This window comes from Acomys russatus, chromosome 4, assembly GCF_903995435.1.
Source record: "Acomys russatus chromosome 4, mAcoRus1.1, whole genome shotgun sequence".
Lineage (NCBI taxonomy): Eukaryota > Metazoa > Chordata > Mammalia > Rodentia > Muridae > Acomys > Acomys russatus.
This window is the reverse complement of record NC_067140.1, coordinates 64,049,069-64,073,149: the sequence shown is the minus strand read 5'-3', so window position 1 is coordinate 64,073,149 and position 24,081 is coordinate 64,049,069. Positions and strand designations below refer to the sequence as shown.

Sequence of the window (24,081 nt, the reverse complement as noted above, 5' to 3'; positions counted from 1 at the left end):
ACAACACAGGGACCAGGAAGCAGAGGGTGGACTGAACCAGCTTTAAGCCAGAGCAGAGAAAAATTTTGAGAGTGGCTGAGAAATAGGAGGTGTTGGTGTTTGTTTAGCTGTTGTATTGGGTTCTTATACCTACTATCCTTCCAACCCTTATTCCACTCCAGTCCCTTCCGATCCCTTAACGCTAGGTAAGAGAGAAGGAAAGTTAGAGAGGAAGGGAGCACAGACCTCTGTAGGCTACTTCTTGCTGACTAGGGACAAAGAGCTCCTTGAGGCAAGTCCAATCTTCAACATCAGAATATCCAGCAATCCTGCAAACCAGCAATCCAGCAACAGCAAATGTAGCAGCAAATGCGGCAGTAGGATGAACCAGCAACAGCAGGGGCGGCAGCAAGGGGAGTGGCAGCTGCCACAGGCCCTCTCAGGGCTCTCGCATTTATACCCTCTCCAGAGTCCCCAAAGTTAAACTATCTGCAACTGCCAGAAATCACGCTCCTGATAGTTCACAAGGAAAATTACAATCAAGCGTCTGTGACACAGCCTCTTATCCCACACCTGGAATTAAAACAGAAACATATTCACATAGTACAACTGGGTTTTTAAAGAAACCAAAATTCTCAGTGCAAGGAGGGCCCACATGCCCTGGATTGTCTAGGTCAATACTTGTCACCCACGTCAAATTCCTAATGGTGATCCTCTTCACTTGCAAAAAAGATGCAGGTTTAGATGACAAATTCTGCAGTCATTCTTTTCAAAAGGAGGAAGGAGTTAAGTGCAGAAATGAATCTAGATTATGAGATGTGAGACATGAGGCAGCTGAGTTTCCTTGACGGAGCCTGAGAGAGGTGGGTAGGACCAACTACTCAGGCTATATCTGCAGGGTGTGGGTGGAGTCATCCACTCGCCTTCTCTTTTCATCAAAAGAAGACAGTAGGCTAAGAGAGATAATTATGAACTGCCCAAGGGCTCAGGCTGGTTCTTGGCAGTGAAGCTTGCTGCTAAGGGATCAAGCCCAGATGCTTTTCTTCCCTGGGGCACAAGGAGAAGGATGAGTCTGAGAGTTATCACCGAATATGAATAGACATAGGGGGCCTGGTGGCATCTTCAGGACAGGGAGAAGCCACCTTCCACCTCACAGCTTTGAGGCAGAAGAAGATTGTGATGGGAGACTAACGCGAGGACTGAGTTGAGTGTAGACTAGCTCAGATGTGAGGCTGGAGCCTGAGTGAGACCCAGAGGCCCAGGGAATGGCAGGTGGAGGCAGAGGTACGCAGGCTTTCAAGGGTGGTGACTACCAGGGACTGGGAGGACTAACGTAGTCAAGACCCCAAACGAATGAAGGGGAGGGTCAGCAACAGAAGAGTTACTCTAAAGGAGGGTGAAAATCCCCCTGCTAGACACACAGTCTAACAAATAAGAAGCCCAGTGCCGAGAGAAAGGGTTACTTTTTTTGGAATTGTTGCCCAGAGATGTCCACAGATCTCAAATATCACAGACTATCATTAATACTCTTGGCCACATTCCAGAAGCTGACAGTAAGACCCTATTGCTAAAGATACCAACCACATTTATGACTATGAGCATGGAGAAATCAAGTTGGTACTAACTTGGAAACATCATCCCTACTGGCTAGATTTCATCATTCTGAAAGGTTTTATATACACCACTAGAGTAGAAAAGTAATCATTAATTTTACCCATCTGTGAATCTTGTGGGCTACAGTAATGATTAGCCTGGCAAGACACGCAGCAGTGGCAGGAACATCATGCAAGTAACCAACTACTTTCTGATTGTATTAAAGCCCTGATCCATATGTTAAAACCCATTCTTGGCCTGATAATGGCCCAAGAGCCTATGGCTACACAAGTCACAGGTGCTACGTGAGAATCTACCATTATTGTTCTGCTAAATGGACATAGTATTGCATTGACTCATAATGACTTATCATTAAACATATAGGTCAACTCATCCTCAACCTTCATCAGAGAAGCTTCTATTTCACAATAGATTCTGATTGACACAGTTAATACAACTCTCTGGCCATGGGACAGAGCACTGGAGACTTTGGAATGCTCAGCCCCGAATGGAACATTAATACCGTACTGCCACTGTAGCAGAAGCTGAAGATGGTGAGAGCCAGAGAGGGGATGACTACAGGGAAGCAGCATCCTCTGAACACAGTTAGGACAGCAGCTCATATGAACTCACAGTGGTTGTGACAGCTGCAGAAGACCTGTGCAAACCCAGACTGAATCCCAGCAGGGAGAGGGGGTGGGGCACAGAGGCCCATCCCCAGCCAAGGAGCTACTGGTGATTGACAGCTGCTAGGGGAGGAGGAGCCAGCTGTTTTTCTAAGAGTGTAGCCCCTGGTAAGTTGTCCACATCCCAGGGGAAGGCCACATATCCAGGAACATTTGGGGAGCACTAATTGGACTTGATGGATTTTAGTGGGGGGCCATAAAGTAGGGTGGGTAAGGAAGGAGTTGGGGGAGGGAGATGAATATGATCAAAATGCATCGTTGAAACTCTCAACTACACACATGCAACACACACACACACACACAAAATTTACCACATATATACTCCAAAGTACACTAAAGTGAACACAGAATGGACAGCTGATTGGAAATGTTCAAAATGATTTACTGTTTCCCTACAATTCTTTTACATACACACACACACACACACACACACACACACACACTCCTACACATTCCTGTCACACACACATGGTGGCCTCTCATAGGTGACATGAAAGAAACCTCAATCTCTTGAAAAGAAAATCACAAAGTAGTTTTGGTAGATATGAACGAAGTACACTTTTTGGTGTTGTTCAGTGAAACTCTTTTGATAAGGCCTGCCCAAATATCTCCAAGATACTGTGAAAACAACCACAGACATCTCCTTTAGTCACTGTGGTCATACAGTCTGAAGAAACATCAGGGAAATACAGATTTCAAAATACAGAGACTACACTCATCCCAGAATATCTTGGGAAAGCTCAATCTTTTCCCACATCCAAATGTTTGTTTCTAACCAAGTGGACTGGAGAAGCCGGCTTGTGAGCTTGGGCCCAGAGGAGGCAGCTCGGGAGAGGGGGCCTTCAGGTAGCTTCTGGTTTTACCTACTTGTCTTAGACCAGAAGAAATCTAGAAAGGCCCACATAACCACAAGGGCAGTCAGCAGTAGGCTTCGTGGTGTGGGCCCTGGGTTTAGTGGCTCTGTTCTCTGAAGCACACTGCCTCCGAGGCTTGATAGCAGGATGGGGTGGGGTCCAGGGGTCTCTCCCCGCAACAGGGGTCAGGATGATCAAGAAAGGAGAGAGGAAGAGGTGAAAGAGCAGGTAGTGGGAGCTGCCAGACAGCATGTGAAGGAGGAGGACAAAGGTACTGAAGAGGGAAAGAGAGAGAGGTGGTTAAAGGTGAGCATCTGGGACCCAAGCGCGCTTTAAGATCTCGTCACAGGAATTCAGCCAGTACCTGAAAGGCTGAAGAATGGAGCTGAGAGCAGAGAATGAAACCACTGTGGCTGCCCTTAGCCTAGCCAGAGAGCTCATGTGCTTGAACCTGTCGTGCTAAATCATTCACGGACCCTGGACTCAGATGTTGGGCTCCCAGACCAACCCAACACTTAGAATCAGCAGCCCTTTCTTACTATAAAATAAACATCACTGAAAGTTAAAAAAAAAAAAAAAAGCAAACTAACAAAAAAAATTAGTCAGACCAAAAATATCACACCTTAGGCAAATGAGAATGAAATCTTATTTTTTTTTCCCACCCATTTCTCAAGTCAGAAGACACCTGGTAAAGAAACTGTATTTAGGTAAAGAAATGCAAGTCTTGGTATACACAGTTTCCTGATGGCACAGAGTGGAAATGACATCATGGAAACACTGGTGCTCAAGGTCAGTCTGTACATTTCTAGGTGAAAACAGGAGGCTTAGTCATCAGTGGAAATGTGTGTGTGCTTCTATGCTTGTGAGCTGTGGCTATCTCCGCTTTCTGCCTTCAGACACAGTTTTTATTAAAATCACACAGGCTGCTTGCCTGACCCTTTTCAGCTCTCCTACGAACACAACCTAAATATAGGCTATACCACACCTCTGTCCCCACCATCTGGGAAGGAATAAAATAATTGTTCCTGAGAAGAAAAGGAGTTTGTTTTCCATTCAAGGACAAAGAACCTATGGCGTGAGTTGACTGTCTCAGCAGCGGACACTAGTGGTCTAATTTGTGTGGCATCCCCTCTGGTGAGGAAAGGTGGGGTGGGGGGGATGGGGGCCAACTGAGGTGTGGGATCCTTTGTCTTAATTAAAAAGTATAGTTGGAGACATGGAATTTGGCCAAGTCTCATAAATCTGTGAAAAGGATCGAGACTGTCAGATAAGTTTAAATAAAACCAACCAAGTCCACTGAGAATCACACAGGCTCCCTGCTGGTTGTCGACACCCACTTTCCTGTCACTTCTGTGTTCCACAGACTGTGGCTGTGCTCATTAACCAGCCACCCTCCCGCCAGCCACTGACAAGCACGTCCCCACGGAGCACAAAATTCAGAGATGATAAATTTACTCCCGCTTGTAAAAAAAAAAAAAAAAAAAAAACGGAACTCTCCTCCAGGCAATCAAAAAACCCTAGGAGGCTTTAAGGAAATAAGAACTTAGCTGATAACCTACCTTCATTAGCAAAGCCTGGTCCTCCCTGTAGGGACAGTGTCTCACTGCTAGTGAGAACTGCTCTAGTGCAACTGGAAGGGAAGAGACAGAAAGGTGAGTGGCCTCCCTGAGGACTGCCAGCACAGCCATGCGGAGGAGACCTAGTGGTGATGGCCCCACATTTGCTTGGGGACAGGCAGAGTTCCCTGCCTACTCATTGCAGGGACTGCAATCTGTGTCAGTAACTTCCCCACGACAGCTAGCCTCCCTCCGTGGGAACCGCCAGAAAGTCCTGAGTTCAGTGACTGCGTGAGCCACCCTGAGACTCCCCGGCTCCATTGCCATCCCAGTGACTCCCCGAAGAGAACCAACCCCAAGACCCTCGGTGCCTTTGGTGTTGGCCTTTAGCTACTCTCTTCCACCATGATTTCGACGGCATTAATTCACTGTGTGGTAGAAACATGATACGGCCTCAGATGTAGAGCCAAGCAAGCCCCAGGCTCCACCAAATGCACTTTGTCATTTTTCCTCAACCAATCTTCTCCAACAGAGTGGTTAAGGGAAGCACAAGACAGCTTACTGAACATGCTCTAATGGGTATTTAAACTACCCTTACTCTTTCCGGGCATGGTACCATTTCTATAACGTTCCTTTGCCTTCTCTGTGTCCAGGGCCAGTCTCTCATCAAAGGCGTTCAGTGTGAGCACCAGTTTTTATCTAAGTAAGCACCGGAGCACAGGCTTTCTTCCCAACGTGCGGTTTTTGACTGTGTAATTTCATCGTGGAAGATGTTTGCATCCTTCCTTGCTGTTCCTGGACTTCAGACCTCTTCTGTTGACACAGGCTAACACTTTTATTGTCTAGCCTGTCTGGATTGTCCCCTTACTGCTGCTGACTGTTATCCAGGGGAGGCTTGCAATACAACCAATGCATGCTGCCCCATCCAACCGGGCAGAGTGACAGACTGCCCCAGCTCCCAGCGATCCCGCACACCCCTGCATGGGTGGGTAGAGATTTACCATTTAAACCTAAGCTGTTTTCCCAGAGACCTCTGTTTAGATGCTTTTGTCCCCAGGTGTTAATTTGGAAGCATCTAGAAATGTTTGGAGTTGGACCCAGCAGGTGGAATCAGACCATTAGGGGTGGTTCTGAAGATAATTCCCAGCTCTTCCTCCCCACCATACTCTCTGATTCCTGGCCTGTTTTGGTGTAAACAGCTTCTGCCACACACTCCAGCCGCCATGGACAGACTTGGCCTGCCATTTGTTCCCTGGACAGACTTGGCCTGCCATTTGTTCCCTGACAGGATGCAGTCAGCAGATGCTTCTTGCTCTAAAGGCCAGTTCTTTGTGTAGCCTTTGAAGGGAGAAAGCGGAGGAAGACTTGAAACTCCAAAACATCTGGTCATCTTAGTTTCCTGGTAGGAGGCAATGCCCGACTCTGCACCTTACCACGACTGCACGCTTCTTGCAAGATGAGAGCAAAGGGCAAACTGAGGTCACCTTCTCACAGCTGCCATTGTCATGTGCTATGGGGACTTTAGGAGCCTCGGAGGCCTAGGACAGAAGCTATCCCCTTAAAAGAGCTCTTGTGGCAGTTATGAGGGAAAAAAAAGTCAACTGTGCACCCATGGCTCAGAATGAGTTGGCACACGATTAAATTTGTCTCAATCTGCTCAGGACTGAAGAACAATCAAATAAGAGAAAAGCAAGACACTGAGGTGTTCGCTGCAGCACAGGGTGTCTACGCATGGAGCTGCAGTCAGTTTGAACATTCATGCCAGGCCGTTTCGTTGACTGACTTATTTATGACCCTCAAGTTCACAGTAAGAGATGCTGAGAGCCATCGTTACAAGTTTTCTGTGTGGTCCTCTTGGATTCCGAAGAATATTCACATAACAGTATTTATAATAAATACAAAATATGTGGGGATTTCTTGATTATCCAGACTGCTTAGAGAGAATTTTAGAGTGATTTTTGAGGTGTGTGCGTGTGTGTGTGTGTGTGTGTGTGTTTAATATAATAATTAAATATATATAATATATTTGTGATATATATATCTCACAAGATACCTTTATTAGTTATTTGGATTGATCTAAAGATCATATCCTCATCAAGTATCCAACATCTACTCTGCTAAATCCTGTTCAGAGATTTTAAATGTCTGCAGATGAAAGTAAAATATTGGTTTTTTTAAAAACCTCACTTTAGGGCACAGAGAGCACGAGCTCATCAGTTAAAAGCCCTAGCTGCTGCTATTGTAGACAACCCAAGTTCAGTTCCCAGCACCCAGATCTGATGATTCACCTACTCCAGGACTCTGACAACCTTGCACTCCTCAGTCACCTGCACACACATGGTACGCACGCACACAGAAACACATGCATACACACAAATTGAAAAATAAAAACTAAAAAACAAAATTCTTAAAACTTCACTTTACATTACCTCACGGTCTTTCTCCATTTAACACCCTCTGCTGTCACTCTAGGCAGATATTAAAACATGTTAAATTATCATATCTGACAATGAATGCTTCTCTTTATTCCCTTCAGGTCTCAGGTTTCTGAGTAAAAGCCATCATTTTCCAGTCAACAGAGCATTATGTTTTCTCTGCAAATAAACCCCTGTAAGTCATCAGCAGGGAGAGAGGTAAATTCATGTAGAGAAGACACAGCACTATTTTTCCTCTTGGCATTTGGGATCTACGATAAGTTAAAAATGAAGTTTTTATCTCCGGTGATTTATCAAGCTCAAGATCTCACAAAAGATAAACAGATGCTCCAAAGAAAGAATACATCATCTTAATGTTTCATTTTGACACTCTGGGTATCTAAAAAGCACATATCTCCAACAGCTCTCCTCTAAAAACATAATAGTTCCCATGATTTACACATTTAATATTTGTCTTAAGACACACTGAACTGAGAACATATCAGGAGGGGCCACTGAAGACACTGGTCAGACTCGAAACACACAGATTATTTATAGACAAAAGCTCAAGGGCTGAAAGAAAATCTGGTTGTCAACAGACAGTTGGTTTTGCGATTTTTTTTTTCCTGTGTAGTTCATTTTGGTTTTTGTGTGGGTGGCTCATGTGAACTCAAAGGTTATTTGCTAAATGTTTTTGGAGACTAGAATATGCTGCCCTTTAAAACTCATGTTTGAGTGTGTGTTCCTTGAAAATATGTCTAACTTTACAGTGCACTATGGGGTAATGTTTTTTTTTTTTAATATAACATCATATTCAGAATTGCTATGGGAAGACAAGAGTTTCTGCACATCTATTTTTATTGATGGTGTAGAAGGTCTTAATCTTTTAAAAAAGATTTTAAACGTATTGTGTGTGCATTTGTACATGCATCCATGTGTGCTTGTGTGTGCCTGTGTGTGTGTTTGTGTTTACATACATGAGTGCATGCATACACATTACAGCCAGAGGTTGATGTCAGGTGTCTTCTCCTATTGCTTACCACCTTATTTTTTTTTTTTTTTTTTTTTTTTTTTTTTTTGTTCCTAAGCTTGGAGCTCACTAATATAGCTAGATCACCTGGCCAAGGAATGCCAGAAATTCTGTCTGTCTTCTGAAGGTCTTATTCTTAAACCTGGCATTATTAGACATACAACAATGTATTTTGTTTTGCTTTTACATTTCTCTCCATCAACATGGGTACTAATGGAATATTACTTCGGGGTGACGTGGTGCTCCCTTCCTTTTCCCTTCTCCTTCCTTCCTCTACACATTTTCTTATACTCAGCTCAGAATGCTGACACATATCTTTGCAGTTTACTGTACAAGGTATAATTTTTAAATCACATAGTGAGAAACAAAGGGGTAGAAGCGTATTTCAAAACAAAGGTGGGCAAATTTCGGTTGCTTTTTCAGTGGTTCTAAGCAGCCAGACTATCATGGGGCCCAGATGTGCACTCCTCACATATGCACAAAGGACTCCATAGACACTTGCTCAATCCTGTGTATCGCTGCTCTATTCACAATAGGTAGGAAAGGGAACTAACCTAAATGTCTGTCAAAACATGAATGGATAATGAGAAATGCACATATACACTATAGAATACTATTCAGTGGTTAAAAAAATGAAATCATGAATTTTGGAGGTGCGTGGATGGACCTCCCTCAGGGAGGTAACCCACACCCAGACAGACAAACACCACATGTTCTCTCTCATCAGGAGCTCCTAGTTCCAAATCTTCAGAAGTACATGCATAGCCTAGAGTAACTATAGAAACCAGGAAAATAATAAAGGGCCATTGACATGATGGGGCCTGGGCGAGCAATAAAGAAAATAGCAAATACATGTGATCTGATCAGGAAAACAAAAAATGAAGAAAAGTTGGGGAGGCACTAGGAAGGTAAATACAGAAGAAAGAAGGTAAAACAGCAGTAAAGATGTCTGGAAAAATCAAATGGAAGCATACTATCTACCTAAAATACACTGAGATGTGTTATGTGTATATGTGACATACAATATAGTTAGAACTTATATAGTTCAAGTGAAAACTTCCCATCTGGGCTGACAGTGCTTCACTCAAGAGCCAAAGACCATCTAACAGAAACCCCCACATCAGGCATGAGAAGCCCTCTTTTGAGCTGTTGGTCAGTGTTGCCCAAGAGATCCCCCAAACCTTACAGACTATTGCTATTTCCCCAAGAGGTGGAAGGTAAGTCTTGGCACTTTTGACACATGGCTCAGATGTCCCTGAGCTAAAACAGACCTGAAATCCTCTTCTCTGAAGACAATCTTTCATGGTACTAGAAAGCTTCCAAAGGAAGGAAGCGACCAACAGTCCTACCCAACTTTAACACCTAGGCAACATCTAGGAAACCTAATGACATCAGCACAACATGATACCTCCAAGGGTGCAATAGTGACACACATGCCTTGGCAGTAACCAACAGCTCCCTAAATAGACTTAAGACCCGTCTAACAAGAGGAAAACCATGTCTGATACTGGAAAGCAGCTAACTACCCAAGGCTAGTGAAGTCATGGGCCTTGGAGGAGACCTACAAACACTACTTTACCAAACCAACATAATGCCTAATCACATCCTAAATATTTGTCATTATACCCACAGATAAGTGTAGTCTCCACCATCATCAAGGAAACTTCACTTTGCAACAGAGACCATTATAGAAAACCACAACCAATCCAAATGAAGAGGTCTTTGGAAATGATATCATGTGTGTGTGTGTGTGTGTGTGTGTGTGTGTGTGTGTGTGTGTGTGTGTGTGTGTGTGTGTGTTTGTCTCCATGTACATCTGTGTGCCACATGTATGGAGATGCCTTTGGAGGTTCAAAGAGGGCATTGGATCCTCTGGGACTGGAGTTATAGGTAGCTGTAAGCTGCCATGTGGGTGCCAGGGAGCTGAATCTGGGCCTTCTGGGAGAGCAGTGAGCTGTCTCTCTAGCCCTTAATCATGCTCTTTTTGAAGAGCACAGAGTACCTCGTGCTCCCATTTAAAATAGACTCTGTGTAAGGGGCTTTCCCTGAGCCTTCATGACTCTCCCTGTTGTACATACGCAGCGAGACAGTGGGTCCTTGCTCTTCGCTACCACATTAGCACCTTCCGAGTCTCCCCAATTTCAACTGGGAGAGACCCAGAGGCCCTTGCAGAGTATGTAACTACCTCCCCTGCCAGCCACTGTAGATTCTGTAGAATGTGGTCCATCCATCCCAGAAGCAGCCTTTTCTCACAGAATATGTTCGTGCGTTCAGAGCTTGAGTGGGAGAGAGAAGACAAAGCTGGCGCATCCTTTCCCTTCCTATGGTCTCCAAGAGATTAGACCTTCAAAGACCTGTCAGCCAGTTACATCTGTCCTTTTTCGGCACCTGAAATTCCTGGCTAGCCACACTGTTCATGTATTTAGTAGGGACAGACACACAGGACCACTTGCATCACCTCACTGGTGTGATTGGTTAGTGTTCATTGTCAACTAGACACAATCTAGTATTCTCTGAGAGATGGGCCTCTCGGAATTCCTCTGCAGAATTATTTTAACTGTGGCAATTGAGGTGGGAAAGTCTCCCACTGCGGCTGGGACCTCGGACTGCAGAGATAAAGAGGCAGAACTGGGCAGCAGCTTGTGCTTGCTCCCTCTGCCTCTTGACTGTGGGTGTGATGTAAGCAGCGGCTTCAAGCTCCGGCTGCCTTGCCTTCAACACAATGATGAGCTGTGCTCTTGCACGGTGAGCCAGAACAAATCCTTCTCTGTTAAGTTGCTTCCGTCAGGGTGTTTTGTCAATAGCAAGATGAAAAGAAACTGAGACACATGGAATCTGTGCAGGCCACTACGGCAAAGTCTGTGTTACGGGTTGATGGGGACCAGCGCCAAGAGAAGGCTGCACTGGCAGAGCTGGCACAGGCCTCCCAGTCATCCTCTCTGCGCTTCCCTCTCCAGCAGGGACACCACACCTCCGTACAAACCCAGTATCCAAACAGTAAGATACATTTACTTGAAACTTCGGGTTCTACCAAAAGACAGACTTGCCCTTCAGCTGAGAGTGGCATGGAGATGACACTCCAAAAGTTGAAAAGGGTGACAAGTTCCTAGACTCACAGAGGATTTCCAGTTGAGTGGGTGGCATTCCATGCTTCCATACTGTTAAAAGGCATTCGAGGAGGTGGTAAATTTAGTTTTATAATTTCATAGAAAATGGATTCAAGCGTAGGCTAAGTAAGGCAAATGCAATTTCAACCAAAGACCTAGCCCATCCATAACTGGGAGGAAAGTGCTAACCCCACGAAGAATATTGGAACCAGCACTAATGGGCAAAGCACATCACTCTGTTGTAAATAATGCATGCGATCATGTTTTTATTAACAAAGAAAGCCTCGTTTCAAAACACACACGTCCTTGAAAGGAATCTGAAATTAATTCTCAGTAGGCAGACCCCCACGGCATTCTGTGTTCTAATTATAATTACAACCTGCCCTTAACGCAGACATTCAAAATTATCAGGCGCTTTATTAAGAAGCAGAAGAGGTGCTTCCTGCTGCACGAAGCTCACCAGCTATGAGAAACGTCACAGCCGGTTTTGCACAGAGCTGGGAAGCGTGGATGATGCCATTTCTTTAATGAGTGCTCACTTTCTTTTTTTTTTTTTTTTTTTTTTTTGCCTGGAACGGGTGCGCCCTTAGGGGCTCAGGTACCACGAGGTTCAGGGCTGCTCTTTGTAGGGCAAGATAAACACGCGCATCACAGAAAACTATCAATTTATCACTGTAATGGTTACACCCCACCAGAGAAGCCACTGGAGACTGCTTAACATTTTTATCTCAAGCCTAGTTTTCCCTCGTCTTCAGGTAACAAACTGATAGTGACGCCAGAAGGCTTTTTCTCCCCCACTTGTTCCCAATAAAACTGGCTCAATTCTGAGTTCATTTCCATCTGGGGAGATGTTACGGTCTGAGCTTTAACAGGCTGATTCCCCTTTCTCCTTCTGTGTGTTCTTCCTTCAAAAGTGTCCCAGGCAACATCTGTGGGTCAACAAAGACTGTAGGCTCTCTGAGTTTCCCTCCCCTGGAGACCTCTGCTGGAGGGCCCCAGGATGTGAATTTTGTGTGTTGTAGGCACATGAGTGTGTGAACATATGAACATTTGTGCATGTAGAGGCCAGAGGCCAGAGCAGGATGTCGCCTCCTTCCTTCCCTACTTTATCCCCTTAAGAGAGGGTCACTTACTGAGCCTGGAGATGCCCTGGCAGCCAGCAAGCCCCAGTGATGCCCCTATTACTGCCTACCAAAGTGCTGGGACTGTGTCGATGGTCCAGTGTGCTTTAAGCATTCTTAGCCAGGAAACCATCGCCCAACCCCTAAACCTTTGCGCTACAGATAAAGTATTTTATTACAAATTATTCCTGGGTTCCCTAAATACCATCATAAAATTAATTTTTTTTTTCTTTATACATCCAAGGACTTTGTTTCTGGTCTTAAACTTGAGGGTAATTTTCTGAAAACAATCATTTTTTTTAAAAATTAGCCAACTGACACTTCAAACTTGGAGTGTGTGTGTGTGTGTGTGTGTGTGTGTGTGTGTGTGTGTGTGTGTGTGTGTGTGCTGATGAAGCAAATCTGTGATGTTTCTTCCTGGCATTCAGACCTCAAACACTTAACTTGTTTAACTTCCTCTTAAGGGACAAGATCTACTTCAGTTACAGAAACTAAGGTTTGGTTGGGAGTTTTTTGTTTTGTTTTGTTTTTATAGAATAGTGCTTAACAACATTTTCTTTTCATTACGTAGAATGAGTCAGATAGTAAGACAAGGACTTCAAAGATCCTCGGACTAATCTTTGCCTTAGTCCCGCAGTCTCTGTAAGTCTCTGTAAGTGAAGTAAGTGCTCAGAGGCGTCCGGTGAGTCGCTTGTAGCCACAGAGCTGGTGGAAGGAAAGCAGGACATGAGCCCAGGTCAGCAGTACTGCAAGCACACGTCCTCACTGTTCACGCCAAGCTCAACTGTAAAGTGCAAGTCACTGGAAAACGCATAGCCCTGCTTCTAAAGTGAACCTTCCGGCTCCAGATGAAAAGCTGCAAGCTTTTTATAGATGTGACCACATTTGCAAAGTGTGAGTCACAGGCTCCCCGTGCCTTCACCTTAGAACCAGGTTTTGCCATGGACAGTATCTGTGTTCACTACCCAGGGCCCAGAGGGAAGATCCCCAGCATCCAGGCCTTCAGACCTCCAGGAGTGAGGCCAGTGAAGGTTGCATGCTGAGGCCAGAGCTCTGGGACACGCCTGTGTGGGTGGGGGTGCTTTGTGTTCCGATGTGTTTCAGCCTAATCAACAAATATGGAACACAAACAAACAAAACCTCCAATTAAAAAAAAAAAAAAGGTGGTTTATACAAATTTCCTAAGCAAATGAGGCTGGAGCCACAGTTACCAAGAAGATAGTGTAGGGACATGGGCAGCCTGAGGCCTACAGGATCATTGACAGCTGACAGTGGACCCTCAGATCTGCAGACAGTGTGGCAGGTTTTACTCTCTCAGTTACCATGTACTTTCCTGTGGAGTTCTGGAGGGATGATTTGCAGACGGTCCCGGCAAGAAGTTGGGTTTTGACTCGATGGATATACTGGCATTTCTGGTTTATGCAGTCATTTCCAAGTGCAGTTACTATGATTCAGTTCCCCAACAGCCAACACAGTTCAGAGTAAACAGATAAAATTTCTGGGTCCCCAAATGAAGGAACCCAATCTTGTCTCTCAGTAACTTGCAGAGATGTGAATGTCTCCCCCGACCCCCCACCCCCCCATCCTCCCCAACCCCCATCCCTCATCCTCCATCCTCTCAGTCCCTTTCCTTGCTCCTCTTCCTTGTCCCAAGGGGCAGAAAGTCAAATTCAATCTGAACCAGGGCTGCTGGTGACTCCAGGATTGGGTCGCTGTGTGCAAAGGCCACTCTGAGGTGGCCCTCCTGTGGGCCACCTGCTTTCTTTCTCCATGAAGAGCCTGTGTTCCTAGCACATCCTGACTTTAGCCTGTGCTCACTAGCCCTGACTTGGGATGCTCACTCTAGCACACAAGGTTCCCAGAGCTGGACCTCAGAGAGAGGGAAGAAGCCAGACTCCTGCCGAGCTGAACACATCCCCTCCTGCTCAGCTCTGAGAGATGATGCTAGGCATCACTGAGGCTACTGTAGCATATCACACAGGATCCCGAGGCCCACTCTGTTCTGTTTTGGAATGTGCTGGTTGGAGAAGGTGGTGGGCAGGCTGGGACGTCTGGTTAAACATATTCATCCCTTGGTTGTTGGCCATACTTCCTGCCCTGACTCTTAGCAGATCCACCGAGGCGTTCCCTTCTATGAGACAGAAGCACCAGGCTCCAGCACCGGCCCCCCCATGTTGTGCTGGGGGACCAACCTGGCCCTGCTCCACATCACCATCTGCAGCCCCGTGTGATGGAAGCCCCACACAGCCGGCACGCTGGCTGAGAGCCTGGCCTTTCTTTTTAAATACCTTTCCCTCACACAGTGAGATGGTGGTGTAAACCAAACGATTCTCAGTGTTAAATAATTTCAAGGACATGAAGTCATGGATCCAAGTACTTAATGTTTCATTTTCTTGTGTTATTTTAGACTCTTTAGAGCAAAATGAATATTCTTAGTCTCGGTGTTATTTACAAGCTGGACTGTAGGGGACTGGCCTGTGAGCTATAGGGCATTTAAGATTATTCTAGCTTCTACCTGTCAATAATACTGCTCCCATCTTCAAACATGGCCAAACATTCCCTTGAGGTAAAACTGTCCTTGGTTGGGAATCAGGGATTTGTGGGTTAACACAGTCGCCTAGTTTGAAGACCAGAGTTAAGCAGCATTACAGCATTTGGAATCTTCAGGCAGTGGCCTTTTTTTTTTTAAAAAAAAATAAGGCTTGAGGCTGTTTGTTTGTTTTTGTTTTGTTTTTTACTTTTAGTATCTATACTGCCCACCCCCGGTTTATGTATTCAGGAATTCCAGATGTTGTTGGACAAAGATCTGGGGAGACTGAGGTGTACAAACTAGCTCCTGTCTGGTAGGTGGGGCCTGGTGGGTGTTCTGATTGCTAACTGGTTAGTCTTGGTAATAAGCGGGCCCTGAGTTACAACCCACTTCCAGTCTCTTGAGGTTACTTAGGGCCCTAAATCCAGCAGGAAGCTCAGACTGGGGCAAGACGTCGCTTCTAGAGAGTTGTGTTTCCCTGGCCTCTGCAGGGCCCCAAGCCAACCATGAACATGCAACAAGAGGCAGCTCACCTCTGGATGTGTGCCAGAGACAGCGAGGTGATATGGTGCACGCAGGCATTCAGGGCACTGAAGAAGTCTTCGTTCTTGGTCATCACCACCTGTCAAGTGGATGGAGAAAAAAACTATCCATGAATTAATATTTGGAGAAAAGTGAACTTGACATTTTTCTTTTGATTTCTTGTTTGGGGGCCGTGGGTTGGTGGGAGGGGATTGAAACCAGGGCCTCACGCATGCTAGGCCAGGACTCTACCATGGACTGATTGACCTCACACCGCACCACCCTGTTCTTACTTTATATTCTGAGATAGAACCTCACTGAGTTGTCGTGGTAGACTTGCACTGGTGATCTTCCTGTCCCAGCCTCCCGAGTAGCTAGGCTTCTAGCTTACAGGCCTTTACCAGCAGATCCAGGCACCAGCCGAACTCTCAATGCAACCCTGAGCCTACGCATTGTGGAAAGTCACTGGATCTAGGGAGTCTAGTCCCTGTGTGTGTGCGCATGCGTGCATGCATGTGTGGGTGTGTGCGTGTTAAATCCTCACACATCAGGCATGGTGTCTAGCTGTGCCTGATACTGAAGAGGTAACACGTGTTCAAAGAGCAGCCTGGGGCAGGCCTGGTGCTACAGGCCTGTAACCTCAGTTGTTCCATAGGCTGAGGCAGGGGACTGTGAGTTCATGGCCAGCCTCAGCAGCTTAGGGCGAAGACTCTGCCTCAAAAAATAAATTAATTAATTAAAAAGAAAAGAAAGAAAGAACAGAAGAAAAGGAAGGGAAGGAGAATAGGAAGAGGACAGGAGGCACAGCCCTGGTGGTGGAGTACGTCCTGGTGTGTATGAGGGTCAATTCTCAGTACTGCAAAACGAAGTGAAGAGAGAAATACTCTGAGTGATCCAGGCACATACACAACATGGTGAGACTCTTGCATAGGACTATTTCATGAAGATTTTTAAAAATAATATTTTAATTAATTAATTGAGAATTGCGTACAGTGTATTTGGTTCACGTTCAACCCTTTTCTCCCTAACTCCTCCCTGGCCCATCCCCACTTTCCTATGCACTTAATTTTATGGATTTTTCTTTGTTTGTTTGTTTGTTTTAAAGCTCATAAAGTCAAACTTGTGTTCTTCAGATTCTCTTGGGTGTAGGGTCAACCCCTGGAGTGTCGTCAGCCTACCAGGGGTCACCCCTTAAATAAAACTCTGCCTCTTCCAACAGCCATTGATTGCTACTTAGCCAGGAGTGGGATGTTGTGCCCCACCCACCCCACTCCCTCCATGCTGGGATCTTGCCTGGCTTGAGCTTGCACAGGTCTCGTGCATGCTGTTACATCCACTTTGAGTTCCTAAGTGCCCGGTTGTGTACAGAAAATACTGTTTGTTGCCTTGCAGTCACCCACCACCACTGTCTCTTACAATCTCTTATCACCTCTTCTGTAATGATCTCAGGGATGTAGGGGGGGTGTATGTTATATAGGTGTCCCATTTGATAATTTGTGTGTGTGTGTGTGTGTGTGTGTGTGTGTGTGTGTGTGTGTTGACCCCCTAGTTCATGCCCTAGCCCCTCCCAGACTGACTGATATCTCCCCACCCCCAGCTTTATGCCCCACCCTTTATTTTAATAACCCACCAAGTCCAGTTGTGCTGCCCATATACTCATGGGTGTAGGACCATTCATTTTGGTGTGGTCAACTTACCAGGAGCTACCCCCCACTTAGGGGAAACTGATTCTCCCTCCCCCAAAGGCCATTATCTGCCTACAGGTCCAGTCAGGTGTGGGGCTCCTGAGCCCCTCTCTCCTCTGTGCTAGAACCCTGAGTGGCTTGATCACACTCAGGTCTGCTGCAGGCAGCCATGGCTGTCCTGAGTTCATGCAGCATTTCTCCCACGTCAGAAGACATCGTCATCTCAGTCCTCCTCAACTTCTGTCCCACATTAGCCACAGGTCCTGAAACTTCGTGGGGATGCGGCGGGGATGTCAGTGATACACTTGTTCCATTTGTGGCTGAGCATTCCGCTGACAGACATTGATTCTCTGCATTTGGGGCCAGTGGTGAGTTTCTGTGTTAAACACCAGCCACTGTATGAAGAAGCTTCTCTTGTGAGGTGTGATAGGTGCACTAATGGGTAGCTAGGCATAGAGATGTGAGATCAGGGGACAGGTTGATTCTATGCCATGTATCAGGGCAGTCGTAGTAGGTTCACTCATGGGTGCCTGAGGAATTCTAAAGACCAAACTGTGCTTAGACGTAGCACTCAGTGTGAGCCATCCTCTTCTCCTCACTTCCACTGTCACCAGCTGCTTCCTTTTGCTTTCAGCCCTCCCACCTAAAACACCTTGTGGAAGGTTTCAGGTTTAAAAAAAAAAAAAAAAAAAGACTAAATGATAGTTGTCCTGTCAGTAGCAGTAAACAGCTACTGTGCTTAAACCAGGCACATCCAAAATGTGTCCTTAAAGTGCACCAGGCAGCAGGCATGCTTCAAGCATTTAATTTTATTTGCTCTTTTATTTAATCTTCGGAAGCTTTCAGGCTGTGCATTTGCTGATATTTTTATTTCATGGGTAGAAGATAGTGGCCCAGAGAAGATGAACAACTTATTTGCCTTACACTGCAGAGTGGAGTTGGAACCGGACACAGAGACTTCAAAGCTCATGATCCTACCAAGGGACTATACTGCCTCCCAATGGACCTAGGCTAGGACACCACCACAGGTGACCACACGTCAGGAAGCGATCAATCCTTCAACTATCCAGTGAAAAGACACATCCATAACACAGTCAATATACCATTGGAAGACATGGAGACATGCCTTCCTTGGGGTAAAGGATCACCCCTTTTCCCCTTTGTTTTCTAGAAAATGACCTCAAATGGATTTAAGCCATGAAATAGTCAGTTAGAAACAATTCCTTGTAGATGACTAATAAAAACAACAACAACAACAACACCCTCAGCTAACATCATAGTTAATGGTAAAAGAATAAACGCTTTTTCTCTCTGGAAAGGAAGACAAAACTGTCTGCCATCACCACTCTCCTTCCATGGTGCTGGAGGAACTAGCCAAGGCAATAAGGCAAGAAAAAGAAAGGAAAGGAATAAGCAAAGTCCTTTATATTAAAAAAAAAAAATACATGGTTGTCTATAAAGAGAATGCCAGGAACATATAACAAAGGTTCTAGACCTTTTAAGTGAATTAAACAAAGTCACAAGGTATAAGATGAATATTTAAAAAGTCAGCCCTGTGTCTATATTCCAGGAGTGAACAATTGGAAATGTGAAATAAAAAAAAGAAAGAAAGAAAGAAAGAAATCTCATTGTAGAACTAGAGAGAGTGCTCAGTGGTTAAGAAGACTTGATAGTCTTTCAGGGGGATCGGAATTCAGATCTCAGTATCCATACTGCGAAGCTCACAACCCGGAACTCCAGCTCTGGGAGATCCAACACCCTCTTGTGAATTCCACAGCGAGTGTATAAGTGTGATGTGCACTTACACACACACACACACACACACACACACACACACAAATATTTTTAAGACTATTGCAGTAATATCAGAAACATTAAGTATTTATAAAACATGTGTAAAATCTATACATGAAACCCAAAAAATATTTCACAGAGAAGTATACAAAGACCCCCTAAATGAAAGGAGATGCTACTGTGGTCACAGGTGGGAAACCTTTATATTGCTACAATGCCCCTTCTCATCCTGATCTGCAAAGTCATCACATGCTCGTCAAAACTCCAGCAGACGTTCAGCTTTGGTAGAAGCTCATGTGGTGGCTACAGAAGCTGTATGCACAACAGAAGGCCTAGAAGAGTCAAAGGCAATTTTAAGAAAGAAAACCCTTGGAAGTGTCACGTGATCTAATTTAAAGCCTTTGATAAAGCTGCAGTTAAAACAGTGGGAAAAGGATAGAGATGCAGAGGAGCCCAGAAGTACAGCCACATCCCTGCAGTCACCAGGGTCATTAAAGATGGGAAAGTAATGTTCTGAACGAAAACTGGCAGCACAGATACACAAGTGAACCCTAGCAAAGCTCAGCCCTTACTTCACACTTTAAGCAACAGTGCTTTGCACACCTGACTGTTACAGCTGCACTCGTAACAATTTAGAAACCATAGGAGGACAATCTTAGCCACACTGGGTTAGACAGTAAGTCCATGAACTGTGATATGGAAAGCTTTAATTTAACAAATTCTTTTCTCTTGCAGCATACTGCCATAAAAGGCCAGGTAATGGGTTAGTGGAAATGTCTGCAATCCATAAGCATAGTGATATATATATATATATATATATATATATATATGTATATATATATATGTGTGTGTGTGTGTGTGTGTGTGTGTGTGTATGTATATATATATGTATTTATGTATGTATGTATATATATACAGCAATACAGATGAGCGGGAAAGAATAACATATATAAAGACACCCCACAAAAAGGGAAAACCCACTTGAACACATGGGCAAAGCCTTTGAGCAGACACTTCACCCATTGGTATCTGAAATGGAAAATAAACACACGAAGAAGGTTTGAGAAATGCAAATAAAGACCACAGTGGGATGCCATTTCACACCCACTATGGCGACAATGAGTAAGACTGGCACTCTGAGTGTGAGCGGGGATGTGCAACAGCCAAAGATCATTGCTGGTAGAGACACAAGATGCTGTGTCCATTTTGGATACAGTCTGGTAGTTCCTTTTTAAAAATTCAGCATTTTTCCACTCTGAGGTATTTGCACAGATGAATTAAAACAGATGTCTATGTAAAGAGTTGTAAGAAAATGTTCATTAAGGCTTTGTTCATAATCACCAAACAAGTATCAATCCATATATCCAGCAATCAATTACTGGGCAAACAGACTGTATAGATCCTATAAGAAACACTACTCTGTAGTGAAAAAAGAACAACCACACATAAGCAGCCACAGCTGCATGATCTCAGAAGCATTCTGTAAAGGGACAGAAGCCAGAAACAAAAAGGCTTACTATTCAGTTTGTAATAAATTATACAAAATGAAGATACAAGAAATGGCTCCATGAGCCTATAGCAAAGAAACAATCAGAACTGTTCAGGACCTGTGTTTGGAAAAAGAGATTGACAGATGACAAATATTCTTCATCTAAACTTGTGAGAACTACTTGGCCAAATGCAGTGATCAAATCCTTGATTAGTAAATTTTTAAGTAGACAGTATATAAACCCCATATGTGTATATGCGTATGCACATTTATATGAAGAAGATGACTCTCCACTAAGTTCCTCTGTCACTAGGGTTGGACACACAGCCTCCAGGGCCAGTGAGAGAAGACAGATGTGTACTGGGTACTGCTTCTGTGGAAGCCGCCACGTTCCTGAAAAGACTCCATCCAACCTGGCTCACTCATTCTCCTTTGTCCTTTCTGTACCTACGAGCCAGCCACTGTGCAGCTACAGAACGGTGGAAAGCTGTGCTTCTGGAGGCTGCAGTACAGAGTGACCACACCCTCAGGGGCCTGAGGCACCAGAGAAGGCTGTTCTCACAGCTCTAGAGGTCATTCAGAAGCCAAGGTGTCAGCAGGCCACACTCCACCCAAAAGGTGCTGCCTTGCCCTGCTCGGCCTCAAGTGGTGGCCATCTCTGGTCTTTCTTGGCTTGCCACTGTGTGGCTCTAATCTTAGTGGCCACTGCCGCAAGCCTCCTTCCCTGCATCCGCCTCTGTGCATCTCCCCTCTTCTTATGAAGGTACCAGGTGTATTGGAGTCAGTCCATGTACCCCAGGGTAACTTCCTTTCTTATAAATTGGTTATAGCTACATAGGCCCTCTTTCCAATTAAGTCGGCATTCACGAGTCCTGAAGTTGAGGACTTGAACATACCCTTCTGTTAGAAACAGTTTAACTCACAGTATGGGAACAGAGAGGACAGATAGCCAGAGCCCAGCCAGGCTTTGGCCACAGAGCCACAGCAGGGCCCTGGCTGCCTGCCTCTGTCTTCTGGTTATAAGAGAATGAGACCACATTTAGATAAACCACTGTGGGCCAGCATCGTGGCTGATATTCTCTCTTCTGGGGGTTTAAGGGGCATCCTGGCCCCTTCCTGAACAGGCCAGTAGGAGTGTGGGCACCAACTCTTGTACTGTGCCTAACCTAAGGGAATAGTAGAATTGAGTGAATGGATCCTTGGTTCCCCCTTGCGAGGTCTCCCGACCTAAACATCCTCTTTTACCATTTCAATCCTGGGCTTTCCTTCCATATCTCCAAAGTCACCGAGTACCCTCTGCCTTCCTTCTCCCTAGTACCCCGTTTTAAGCCTCCTACAGTGGCTTCCTCAACAAGGCTGAGGCAAGCACCTGGCCTTGGTCTTCCCTTAGCCCTTGTGCTCTGTGCCCACCATGATCTTCAGCTAGGCAGATAAGCCTAATGTTCCTCTTGTCAGTTCCTCCCGATCTGTTCCCAGCTGTGTCTTCTTAAGGCTCAGCACTGGCTCACTGGCTGTTGGTGCCTCTCTCTCTCTCTCTCTCTCTCTCTCTCTCTCTCTCTCTCTCTCTCTCTCTCTCTCTCTCTCTCTCTCTCTCTCTCTCTCTCTCTCTCTCTCTCTGTGTGTGTGTGTGTGTGTGTGTGTGTGTTGTGAAGTATCTAGCTTCTTGGACCTACAGCTAATGATTATCAGCTTACAAAAGTTCTCCAGCTGACAAAAGTCCACTCTGAGGATGTAAGCCAATGCAGTAAATCCTCTCTTTTAATAATATATACAGTTTATTGGTTTGGTTCCTCTGGAGAACTCTATTGTTTTTTCGTGGGGGGGGGTTGTTGGTTTGTTTTGTTTTATGTTTTTGGAGGGGGGGTTGGTCACTTGTGGAGGGAGTTGCTCCTCTCCTGCTGTGTGGGTTTCTAGGGCTCAAAATCAGATCTCCAGACTAGGCAGCAAGTGCCCTCGCCCTTTGAGCTGTCCACACTGGCTCGAGGAGAGCCCTATTACACAGACTAAATGCCCCCCCCCCCAAGGGCTGCTCCTGGCTCCAGGAGGATTTGTGGGCTCCTGCTTGGCTTCTGAAGCCTCAGGAGATGCCCTTTCCATCTCAGGGCACTCGCTCTGCTGACTTGCTTCTTCTTCCCCCTGTGCAGACAGACCCCTGCCTATTGCTGGAGCTACACCAGCTTCTATTGCTCCAGAATCCTGCCTGTCTCAGGATGTGCTCACCTCACTGAGGGGGAGTGCCCTGAGGTACAGAGCTGGAATTCACAGCATATGTTCCCAGAGAAACACAGAGTAGATGTCACAGTGGTAGGAACGCTCTGACATCTGGAACACACTGTGCACATTGTATATGCCAAGCACAGGCATAATGCATTTTTCATGTGTAAGAAAATATTCTAACCTTATAGAGGAGGCTTAGAAGAATCCAGAAACTGTCCCTAAGTCACGTTCTGGAACAAAGGAGTATCTGTTTCCAAGGAGTATGCCTGCACCTTCTCCTCATCTATCAGAGATGTGGCTGAGACCCACATCATCACTCACTCAGACGTCTTCTACACTGCCCACAGCAACAAAGACACCATCTTGACAGCAGTGCCTGGGAGAGTATGCACTCAGTAAACGTAGACTCAAATCTGGGCATAGTGTCTCACATCTGTAATTTCAGAGGAAGCAACAAGAAGGAAGACTGCTCCAAGCTCGAGGATAGCCTTGGCCATAGAGTGAGTTCCAGGCCAGCCCAACTACAGAGTGAAACAGCAACAAAAGAGGTGAACTTAGATACACACACACACACACACACACACACACCTATGTCCCTGCAAGTGGTTCTTCCCTATTCAGATCTGTGTCCAATTCTGTGGCACGTGCTTCCTTCTCTTTTTAAGACAGGGTCTCGTGTATGCAAGGTCAACCTCAAACTTGCTATGCAACACAAGATGGCCTTGAACCTTCCTCCACTTCTAGAGCGTGGGATTACATGCGTGTGCCACCACACTTGGTTTGTGCCATGCTGGGAAGTGGTTCAGCACCTTGTAAGTGCCAGATAAGCACTCTACCAAAAGAGCTGTAGGTGCCTGCCCCTTGTTGCACATACTTCCGCACGCGATGCTCTCCACCGATGGCTTCTTCCGCTTCCCCCTCCTCCTGGATTCAAGAGTCCCACCTCCTCCTGGAAGCCTCCCAGGATCTTCTCTCACCATGTGGGGTGTTTTTCTCTACCCTCCCACCCAGCCGGCACATCCATCCTGGAAAGTCCTTGATGCTGGAGTGTGAGGGCTGCTCTGACTGGCTGTGTGACCCCAGCGCCTAGCACAAAGCTAAGTGTCTGCGCATCTGGCCAGAGCTAATGGCTGCATGAAACAAATGGCCGTTGTAGATGGGTGCTGAGATTAGAGGAAGACACACAGGAAGAAAGTGGAGAACCAGTTAGAGGGGGTTCGGCAGAGAGGGCCAGCATCTCCTACCATGGTAGCAATGGCCATGCTAGGGTTTTTGCGGCTCACGCTCTCCCACAAACAGTATGAACAGGTCCCGAAGAGAAGATGGAGCTCCCTCCCCATACCCTGTGGAGACATAACACTTCCATCTGCCCCAGAGTCCAAGCAGTGGGAACATACGTGTCTTAGATGTGACCTGCTTCAAAAGTGTTTCCCCATGGAGACTTAACTCAAGTTGTCAGAACACGAAATCAATACAGTCTTGGCAAAGGTCTTCTACAATTGAA

General features: G+C 45.6%; 1 protein-coding gene across 1 annotated transcript in view; it reads right to left on the bottom strand.

Annotated features, from left to right (window-relative positions):
* Positions 1-24,081, bottom strand: part of Acoxl (acyl-CoA oxidase like) — a 257,256-nt gene that overhangs the window by 34,387 nt on the left and 198,788 nt on the right. Inside the window, 3 exon segments of the mRNA XM_051144918.1 lie at positions 4,673-4,742; positions 12,482-12,483; positions 15,404-15,492. Of these exon segments, the coding sequence (XP_051000875.1) occupies positions 4,673-4,742; positions 12,482-12,483; positions 15,404-15,492 (161 nt within the window).